This window comes from Vigna radiata, chromosome 3 (genome assembly GCF_000741045.1).
Source record: "Vigna radiata var. radiata cultivar VC1973A chromosome 3, Vradiata_ver6, whole genome shotgun sequence".
In the NCBI taxonomy this organism is placed as follows: Eukaryota; Viridiplantae; Streptophyta; class Magnoliopsida; order Fabales; family Fabaceae; genus Vigna; species Vigna radiata.
The window spans coordinates 3,896,707-3,907,188 of record NC_028353.1 but is presented as its reverse complement, the minus strand read 5'-3'; the positions used below and the strand labels follow the sequence as shown (position 1 = coordinate 3,907,188).

General features: G+C 34.2%; 1 protein-coding gene across 2 annotated transcripts; it reads right to left on the bottom strand.

The window, feature by feature from the left end:
* Window positions 1–4,778: 4,778 nt before the first annotated feature.
* On the bottom strand, window positions 4,779–10,054 carry LOC106757676. 2 transcript variants are annotated; one of them, XM_014640417.2, is made up of 6 exons: window positions 9,886–10,054; window positions 9,071–9,257; window positions 8,485–8,564; window positions 6,474–8,321; window positions 5,756–5,903; window positions 4,779–5,656 (listed from the first exon to the last, which is right to left on the bottom strand). In XM_014640417.2, exons 2-6 carry the CDS (start codon window positions 9,207–9,209, stop codon window positions 4,926–4,928), a joined length of 2,946 nt encoding a protein of 981 aa, XP_014495903.1. In that variant the 5' UTR covers window positions 9,210–9,257; window positions 9,886–10,054; the 3' UTR covers window positions 4,779–4,925. The 2 variants fall into 2 exon arrangements, with proteins under 2 accessions (XP_014495903.1, XP_014495902.1); XM_014640416.2 differs by having other exon boundaries at window positions 9,071–9,217.
* Between the last annotated feature and the right edge of the window lie 428 nt (window positions 10,055–10,482).

Here is a 10,482-nt window from a genome sequence, read left to right as displayed (position 1 = left end):
CTCTGTTCATATCTGTGCATTTATGTTTATATATTTTTATACTTATATTCCTTTTTTATATTGCTCTGAACAATTATATATATCAATTGTACTCTCTCCTTATTATGTATAAGAAATACAATATTTCATTCTGTCTTCTTTTGTAACAAGTTTAAGAGTTAACTCGAGAGTTTGATAACCATGATTACCAGAAAAGGTATGATAGGAATTTTAGAAAATATGGAGGGGCAAGAAGAAATGTGCTCTGAAAGAGGCTTGGTTATGGCATTTTCGAATCCTCACCCTATATTTTCGCCTTTGCACCTCCAACTTTTAGAAAATGTCTATTTTCCCATTTTGTTTTATAATTTATTCAACCTTCCAAACATACATTGTCGTTCTCTGTTGGTTTGACCTGTTGCTTTTAACATTGAATTTAACAACAATGGAGATAATATCGATTTTCAAGTTACTTTTGAACTGTGCAATCTGTAAATCATCCATGAAAACAATATTTTTAATAGTAAGTGAAGTTACAAATCATATGATTAGAAATTGAAACGTTTTTAATTGTATAATTCTTAATAGATTTACTCGAATTGCATAGTTTGGAAGGAACATACTATTTGGAATTTCTTAATTATGTAATTTTAATTTATATGATTGGAAAATTCACGAGCCATTTCTAAAACACCTGATATAGAGTATATAATTATGCATTCCAAATTATATAATATGAAAAATATATCATATAAATAAGTTGAACTTTTCTGACATTCATAGAGCTTTTATCACTTCTCTCTCTTCTAATTGCACCCTTCAATTTCCTTATTTTAGTGTAATTGTCTTATTTCATAAGTTAAGTTTCAAAATAATGTTAAAAATTACTTTCTGAAATTTAATTTTGGAGTTGGTATGGCTATATGTGAGGCTTTGAATGTCATCATGCACATTTTGTCGTAAAAAACTTAATTTATTGGTGAAATTAAAGCATATTTTAAGAAAAATTTATTGTTAAACAGATTGCATGTATAGATACATTATTAAATTATTTAAATTTTATTTTAAAAGTTTAACTTTAAGTAACTCGATATTACAATTTATAACATAAAATTTAAACATATTCATATATTATAAATATATTTTATTTTTAATCGATATAAAATCTTTGTCAATATATAAAATAAAAAATACTAAACATTTTACATAAGAATTTTATTTAATATCATTAACCTATCGCTAGCTACAATTATTTCTCTTAATGTACTGCAAATGAAATTCTTGCAGCACAGCATACAAAATGGGATATGTTTGAATTGTCATTTTTTAGACTTCCAATATTCTTGTTTAAGAAAATTAAATTGTAAATGAATATATGTATCATATTTCACACTGAGTTGTATTTTTTTTAGTAATTAAGAATATGATTAAAATTGGAGACCTCCTTTTTTGTGATGAAGTTTCTAAACATAGATGATAATCATCTTCATAAAAATGAATATATATATATATATATATATATATATATATATATATATATATATATATATATATAATCTTCGTGGTATTGTCATATTTATTTCACACAAAAAAAAGGTTTTCTTTTATCAAAATATTCCTTAACTGAAAAAAAAGTTATTTTCAGTTGTTTTATTTATCGATTTTAAAGAAAATTGTAGTTATTAAATTGGTTTGATTTTGATTTAAAAAATATCTAGTTTAAATTGTATAGATATATTTTTGTTAAAAATATTCTTATTTATATTTCTGAAAAAAAAAATATATTTTTTTCGGAAATATTTTCCACACGTGTTAATTATTTAATATATTTGGAAAATATTTTTAAAATAAAATAGAATAGAATTTATATTAATAAAAAATAAGATATATAAATAATATTTTCCTATCTACTATTATTATTCATCTAACCTGTCTATTGTGTACTAGCCGAGCCCACTTTCCTTTTACTATGATTTATGTTGGGCCGGTTATTCCTGCATCTCTCTTTTCTTTCTTCACACCTGAAATTACTTTTCATTAAAATTATAATAAAAACTAAAATTATCTTCACGTCTCCATATTTTAAACTTTAAAAAAATTTGAAAATTATTTCGAAATATATTAAAAAAATAGTTCTAGAAATGTATAACGGATTTGAGCTACATTTTATTTACAAATTAATAGAAGAAAATAAGTTGATACTATAAGAGTTCAAATAAATAAATAAAATAAGAACAAATCAAAATCCTGTAAAGTTGTGTGAATGTCTTAATTTGGAAATTACAATGTTAACCATAAAAATAAGAAAGATAATTAAAAAGAAATATCTATAACTTAACTAAAATAAAATTAGCATGAGAAAATGATTGATTATATGAAACAATTTTCGTGATGACTAAACACTCAAAGTTCATCCTCATTGTCTTTAATCACTATTCTATAGAAGTTTCTATAAAACTTATTTTTAATAGTAAAATTCATAATATATTTCATATCTATTAAAATTGAATTTTACAGTTTAATTGAAAACGAAAAACAAAGGGGTGTTTGTGCTCAACATCTTGTGATGGCTTAGATTCCATGAAGAAAAAGTTCATGCAAGACAATGAAGCTATAAGTCCTTAAAATGAACAAAAGCAAAAGCTTTTTATATCAGTGTGACTCAGAGGCATCTTTGTATCTTTTTTTTCTTTTTCAATTTGACAGTGAAATGACCAGCAAGAAAGAAATCTTAGTCCCTTTCAAGAATCATGCTTACTCTGTGGATTTTTCCGTAGTTTTTGGATCTCAAGAATGGCCAAAAGTTGATTATTCTACATGTGTATGCTGATCATATTAAAAGCTTATCTTGTGTATGTATTGAACACAGTGTAATAGATAAAGCTGTCACGGGTTTTCTGGGTTGTGCAAGCTTCAATTTTGAAGCAAAACATGTCACATTTTTGGCTTCTAGTCTCATTAGAATTTGCATATTAACAACACAACACCTGCCATTGGCTGCCATCACCGAATATTCTCTTCCTTTTTTTTCACTTTTCTTCAGTGTTGACAAATGCCTCTTGCCGCTACCCTTTTACATTTTCAAATTATTTGTCCTTTTCTGATTCGTGTTTTAGACTCAGCTGCTGTGTGACTATTACCTGGCTCTTATCATATGCACGCATCCCAGAATATTTTTTTTTCTCTGTTTCTCTTTCTTTGCTGAGTAAAAAATATTGCAAGTTGACCACCTCTGTAACACTCATTATTTTTGAAAGAATGTTTTGCAGTTTGCCAACTTGTTGAATTTGACACCAATATCTGATTTTTTTTTTAATGGATGATGATATTTTGACAACTGTTTTTAACAATTTTTTGACAACATGATATTTGAATTTATATTTAAAAAAATATTCGAAACATTCCTATCACAAGTGTTCAATTGTTGACTTTGATTGGTGCACATTTTATCATATGCAATGAAATATCAGAGAGTAACGGTTTTGTTTATTTGGCAAAACTATGCTTTGATCGGTTTGATCCTGAATAACCCACCTTTTCTATATTATGACAAAGAGATTAAAACAATGAAAGAGATAGAGGAAATAGTTACCTCAATTTGTGAGCTGTTTCATGGACCACGTACTTTTCTTATTAAACTGGGTGAGTTGTTGTAGGGCTATAGGAGAATCTTGTTAAGATGTAGCTAAAAGAAAATATATGTTGGAACACTGAATAAAACAATTAACAATTGTCTTGTATTTTATTTTATTGTGTTGCACAAGCATTTCACGTATTTTGAAAAGGTGTACGTAAAAAATAAAGTATCTTCCCTTGAAATTTGCATAGACTGAATCTGTTATATTATAGTTTGAACACAAAATATAATACAGAAGGTTGTGATTGAATTAGGTTTGTCATTAATGACAAGATTGTAGACAAGTATTAGGCCAAAAGGGAATGTTGATGAGACAGTGTGAGTACTGTATATTGTTTTTTTGTAACATACTGCTATTATAGGCATCAGTCATCACAAAAAGGTGGGTATCAATTCTTTTAGAACAGGCAAATTGGTCGTGGTCTGAGTTTGGCCGTGTTTTGTGATTTTTGGAAATTATAATTGATAAGAGATTAGCTTTAGGTGAAGGAAAAACCATTATTGTTAGGATGTCCAAGAGCTATGTTGTGACTCGTGAATGTCATTCCATCATTCATCGCCAGCAGATAATTGGAAGGAGAGACAAGGAAATAGAGGATTCATCTGTTTGGGGTTATGGTGGGTCCTTGTTCCCCATACAGGTTGTACAAATGGTGCAGCACCATAGGCCCACATATGTGCCTATGCTTGTACTCGCTGAAACAGACTGTGACAAAATTACGTAACTCCATATACACTCTTCATCATTTAGTACTCAAAACCGAGTGCGTATTACTAATTTATTCTACTGTCAGACTCACTTATTGCAATGTTAATTGTTACAGTGTATCGATCTACTTTTGATGCTTCTTTCCTCCTGCAGCCTTTTCAGGGTAGCCATTTGCAGAATCTGAATTTCCTTTTCTGGGTTAAAGTTTTGGACTGTGGCAACTCTAGAAGCCACACTAATAGACTTATTCTGAACTAACCAAATTTCGTAGAACAAAGTCCTATTTTTCTAGGATGAGAAAAGACATCTATTGTTCAATTATAGAACAATCTTGTGAAACGTCTTAAACTTGAACCAAATTGCACGATCTTTTATGAGATCTGCAATTCCTTATATTCTTTCTTGGTGCAGCCGAATAAGTGATTAATTTATTACAGTTTCAGTGATGTGAAGTAGCAGCAAGTTGAAATAATTTCAGTAGCATTTAATAAAATTAGGTAAGTAGGGCCGTGTGTTGATAATCGAATACAACAATAATAGAGTTACAATATTAAAAAAAGCGAAGCCAAAGCGAAAACGCCATGTCAGGGTTTCAACGATTCAGGCCCTGCCAGTCAAATCAACTACCGCATCCTCCACAAGTTCTTGTAGCAACTTCCCCTCTACTTCCTTCACCAAAATATCCATCTCTAATGCCATAAGCTCAACCCACCCTTTCCCCACAACCTCTTTTCTGACAACACTTTCTACCCCCAGGCTGTTACTGTCCCCACAATCTCCCCAAACAGACCTCATAGCACCAGATATTAACTCCTTCATCTGGGCCACAACAAGGTCTACCAAAGGGTGAGCTTCACCCTCGGGGACTTGGAATCTGCTGTGGCTCCCACTCCATAACCTACCCATCAAGTAAGTCTCTGATCCATAACCAGTAATTTCTGTCAGTGAAAAATTAACACAATCGAATACAAGCTTCTGATTGGATCTCCTCTGCCTTCGCTTCGCCTCATGGAGTTGCTGAGGCTCCTTGTCATTCAGATTTGCATAATTGTCCCTCAATGATGGATCCAATGGGCTTTCGAGGGAATGCCATCTAGAGTAAAACGAGTCAGACTGCACTTGATCATCAATTCCAGCAGCTGATAGTAGTTTCTCGACAAACACAAGCCAGTCTTGATCCTCTACCTTGGTGTCTAAGGAGCCCAACGAGGGCTTTAATGGGTATGGACTTGCCACCTCTACACAAGAATCATCCCATGAGAGGGTCCGTGCTATTGATTCTATAGGTGGTGATTTGTCAATTAAATTAGACTTCAGAGGGCCCCGTGATCCTAAAAATATATTCAAAGTCAGATAATAAAACAGTAAAGACAATCCAATATGAACTTCTTGAAATAGTGACAGTATAGAAAGAAAGGACCAGGCAGTACCCAGGTGACCACCCTTCACATAGCCCAAGGCCTCGTTAGCACCATTATCATCTTCAAATGGAGGCTCTAAAACTGATATCGGACTCGGCTGACCCTGGTTTTCACTTGAAATCCCCGGCACCGTGGGCTTTGACAGTGTCAATCCAGACTGTAAACAAACATGTGAGGAATTCAGTTTACAATTCCATAATCTGCAATAACAAGAAATCATATAGAGGTTTTGTGTGTTCTACGTATGCTGGCTGAAAAAAGCTAGTTCTATTATTTATCAAATAGCTATTAGGACTCAATGACGTTCAAAGGCAGGTGAAGATTTCATTTGTTCCACTACACCAAGCAGCCTCCGACTCATACATAAGTTTCAAGTGACTAATTTCATTAGTTAGGTAGACAAGGCAAAAACTGGAATTAAAAGACGATTTTTATTTATTTAGCAAGATATTGGTATAGAAAAGAAAAAAAAAATGGAAAACAGCAGTACAACCCAACCACATGCTTCACAATAAGAATCAATATATATTCAATACTGTTTTCTCTTTTTTGTTGTTTTTCCATTCTTTCCTTTGCAAAGGGGGAGACAAGTAAGGGACTGAGAATTGGTTGAAAATTTATAAAGCATTGATGAGATACCTTAAGCCAGTATAGACAGAAAGAAAATGTGTATAAATGCACGGTAAAAGAAGTAGATCATAATATACGAAAAAATAGAAGCTATTACCTCCAGAGGTATAGCGCCTTGTCCATTAGAGATAGAATCTGAGAACATTTTGCCTGATGATTCATACGGTGCTGTAAGAGAACACTCTCCAATGGATCCACTATTGAAGCTTTGAGACACATCCTCCCTAAGGACACCAGATGAACCTACTGGAGAATCTGATGCTCCAGTGAGTGTAGATTGGGATTCAGTTTTAGATTGAGATGGACAAGATTTTTCTCTGGTTGGTTTCTTGCTCCTCGAGAAGAAGAAACTGGTAACTTTCCCTTTAAATGATGATTTCATACTCTTTGACTTTGTCAGCTCCCCAGACACATGTATTTTGCCAGCATCATTATCACAAACTTCAACACTGAGACCATTATCAAACACAGTGGAAGATGTTGGAACAGATTTTGACCTAGAGAGGTTTCTAGGAGAACCATCCACACATGTTTCAGCATTAAAATTTCGACTGCAAGAAACAGATTCATTTGGTTCCTGTTCTTTATTAATACCCTCAAGCTCGGATATTTCAGATTTCTTTATATCCGAGAGGGCAAGCATCTCCCCTAAGGTAGAGCTTCTGCGCATGTGCCTTTGTTCTTGAAGGCCTTTACTTGATGCCATCATGGCCCATCTTTCAGAAAGTCTTTTCTTGGCCTCTCTGCATACCGACGACTCAGGAGAGCAGGATGCACGGCTGAAGGATGATGAAGAAAAAGGACTGCCACAGCGATTGATGTAATCCCAAGAATGCCTTGGAGATGGTGACATAACTTCCAAATCACTAAAGTTCCCTGCATTACACTCATGATCCGATTTGTTGAATGAACTCTCATCACCAGTATAGCCATTTGAAAATACTGAAGAATAGAATGTTTCATCTCTTTGATGGCTCCTCATATCTTCATGCAATTGCTGAGTAATCTCACTATCTACTTTTCTTGATTCAAGTACATCATCATCTTCAGGTTCCTGGTAGAAATTTCCACTTGGCAAATTCCGAGGTGACAACATTGTTGGGGAAACCACTGCCTTAATCTCATGTGCCTTCCCCGGACTTGGCTTCAATACCACTATACGAGTAGGTTGTACTGGAAACTCGTCCACTTTCTGATTGGGAGGAGTGTATCCAGGACTGTATCTCTCCCATGCAGTACCAACATTTGCCGGTTTCCTAATCTGCTTATCATTTTTCTTCCCCTTACCAACAGATTTTTCATTATCAACCATCTTCGAAGGCTTAAGAACAGTAATGCGCTTTGTCTCTGCTACTGGAGTGGACTGAAGTTCATAAAGATTTTGAGAATCCAATAACCTGATTAACAGATCATTATTTGAACTCAAAACTTCCAAGGCATCATCAAACTCCTTGGACTGACGTAGTTTCTCATCTGTGGACAGACGTTTAGCTTCCATAAATTTTTGACGAATGAGAGCCATTTTCTTCCCATTAACATCTTCAGTCCACTTTTCTCTCTCGGGTGTCTTGTCTCTTACATTGCCCGTTCTTTGTGATTGCAGCCATATGTCATAAATATCCTTGTAAGCAATCTGTTCTGTGTTCAGATGAACTTCATGAAGCATTTCCTTGTCCATAAATCTATCATGCATCTGCCAGTGTTTAAATGGTGTCCCTGAATGATCACACATATGTTGAGAATAATCTCCTCTATGGCTTTTCTCCACGGATAAATTAGGATCTCCCCGTGGGAGGGCTTCAAGCCCCATCAATTTTGCAACTACATTTGGTGGTGGGTTGTGCTTTGAAACAACTTCTTTGGACATTTCTTGGTCCATGAGCATCTTAATGGGTGTTCCATTTATTTTCTTATTTGACAAAGCTCTCATTGAGTCAGAAACAATCTGCAAAGTCCGTGAAAATGGAATATACAATAGATAAATAAAAACAAGTACAGAAAGCACATCATAAATTGAAAAGGTGAAGAACATTCCATATTGCATTGCAATTAATTTTGATTTCAGTTAGCTTGAATGACAATAAAAAAATCCATTCCTCAAAAATTACCAGCTTATCCTCTATCTGGTCACCCAAAGTAGGACTTGCGATCCTTGCAACATCTGATTGACTTCTTGAAAGTGATGACGCTGCAATTTAAGTATAATTTAGTGAGACTCAGATTTGATAATAAAATGGCATAGAAAATTTTCAACACTAGAAATTGTAAGTAAAATCACTCCAGTCAGATTGGCGATAAAGAAAAACACTCGAAAATTTAGAGAAACTTTCAGCTGGGTTTCATTATGTCCAAGAATATATAAAACCGGACAGATCACATATGTCTATCAGAAATTCGGTCAACAAAAACCCAGGGGCAACAAGCTCCAAATAAAAACTACCAGGCACACAGGGAATTATAGTCAACCCTGCACTCTACCAAACCCCAAAACTAACAACAAGAAATTGACAAAAAGCAAGGTTAAGATAACCATTAGAGACAATTCCAAACAGAGTCAATGTGACAAAGTGGCAGATCATACAGAAAATCCTCGACCAAGCAAGGCGGAGATTTTAGGGGTTAAAAAAGAAAACAACCCAGGGCAAAGTGAAAAAACAAAAAGAGTTAACACAGATAGAGAAAGAGAGGGATCACCATCGCGGTGAGGCCTGTCCGTGAGTAGCTTGTTTCCATTGACGCCCCCAGTCAAATCAAAGAGGTTCACCATTCTTCCCAAGCATCCTGGAAAAGGTTTTTCAACATTGTGAACCTTTCTGTTCTGCGCCCCATTCATTTCAACAGCTGCACATACAAATCACCTAGATCTGTAAGCTGAAGAACACTGAAACACAACATCCCATAAAGAGTAAACACACACATAACAAATGCATCAAAGTAGAATAAGATGCAATCAACAGAAAATCAAAGATCCAAACACTAATGCGAAGATTTTCGGGGAACCGGTAAAACAACTAGAACAAGTGCTACAGAAGTGATGAGTGTGAACTTCAGGTGATTTTCAATAAATATCCCTAAATAGAAAGTGCGCCAAAGAGAAGGTGAGTAGAAAACACAGACAAGACTTCCCAAAACACAATAGCCAGTATTATTCAAACACCATGGCGAATTCACATGAAAAATTAAATCACCTCATGTCTCAGCAGTAGAATAAAACAAAAAATTGTTAAAACAGAACACACACTCCCCACAGCCATGATAGGTCTATATTAACAGTAATTGCTCCCAAAAACCCAAAAACGCGAGAGAGGAGGTAGTTCCTCTTCCCGAATCCCAAACAACCAAAAAAGAGAGAAATGATGAAGGCGGAATCTCGGTCGGGGTAATTGAAAAGCTGCCAGAAAAGCAAATCTGGAAAGAGAAACGCAGAGCAATCGAGAACGGCGAGATCGAGGCAACTTGAAAAGGAAAGAAGGTGACTGGATAGCGCAGAAAAAGGAGAGAAAACGAACCTGGAGAGAGGCAGCCGGCGACGGTGGCATTCCCGGCGGAGACAGTGGTGGAAGCGACGGCAAGAGACAGTAAATGAGAGAAGTGGTTCTGATGAGTGGAGTAAGTTTAGGTATGCGCGTAGTTCACCGACTCTCTCTTTGTCGGACTTCAAAGCCTTTCTTCTGAACTACGACTCCTAATATATCATTTTTGGATTACGAGTAACATGCAGAATAATAATCACCTTCCTCTTCCTCCTAAACATAATTAATTAACATTAATTATTAATAACAAAATAATTCATTCTCCTTATTATTTTTTAATTCATTTTCTGGAGTACAAAGGAAGATTCATTCTTACAGTTGTATTTTTCAGGGAAACTCAGCTTAACTAACTAGTCTGTTTCTTAAATTACTCATTCTACATTTAATATTTTAATTTTATCCACATTTCTTTTTAGTATCCACCTTATTAGATCCTTTATCCATGACAAGACTTTTCTTTTTACTTAAAAAACAAGATATTTATGTAATTTCAAAAATTACTCAAGTTTGAGTCTAAATTATTTTTAGTTCAATAAACACATTTTAGATGTTTCGGTTTTTTAAGTAAATTCA

Excerpts from the sequence above, each read along its gene's own strand:
- LOC106757676 (XM_014640417.2), bottom strand. The coding sequence starts at position 9,209 with ATGAATGGGGCGCAGAACAGAAAGGTTCACAATGTTGAAAAACCTTTT. Across the intron at positions 5,904-6,473 it reads AAGGCGCTATACCTCTGGAG|TCTGGATTGACACTGTCAAA; the intron begins GTAATAGCTTCT and ends GTTTGTTTACAG. Across the intron at positions 5,657-5,755 it reads TGTGAAGGGTGGTCACCTGG|GATCACGGGGCCCTCTGAAG; the intron begins GTACTGCCTGGT and ends ATATATTTTTAG.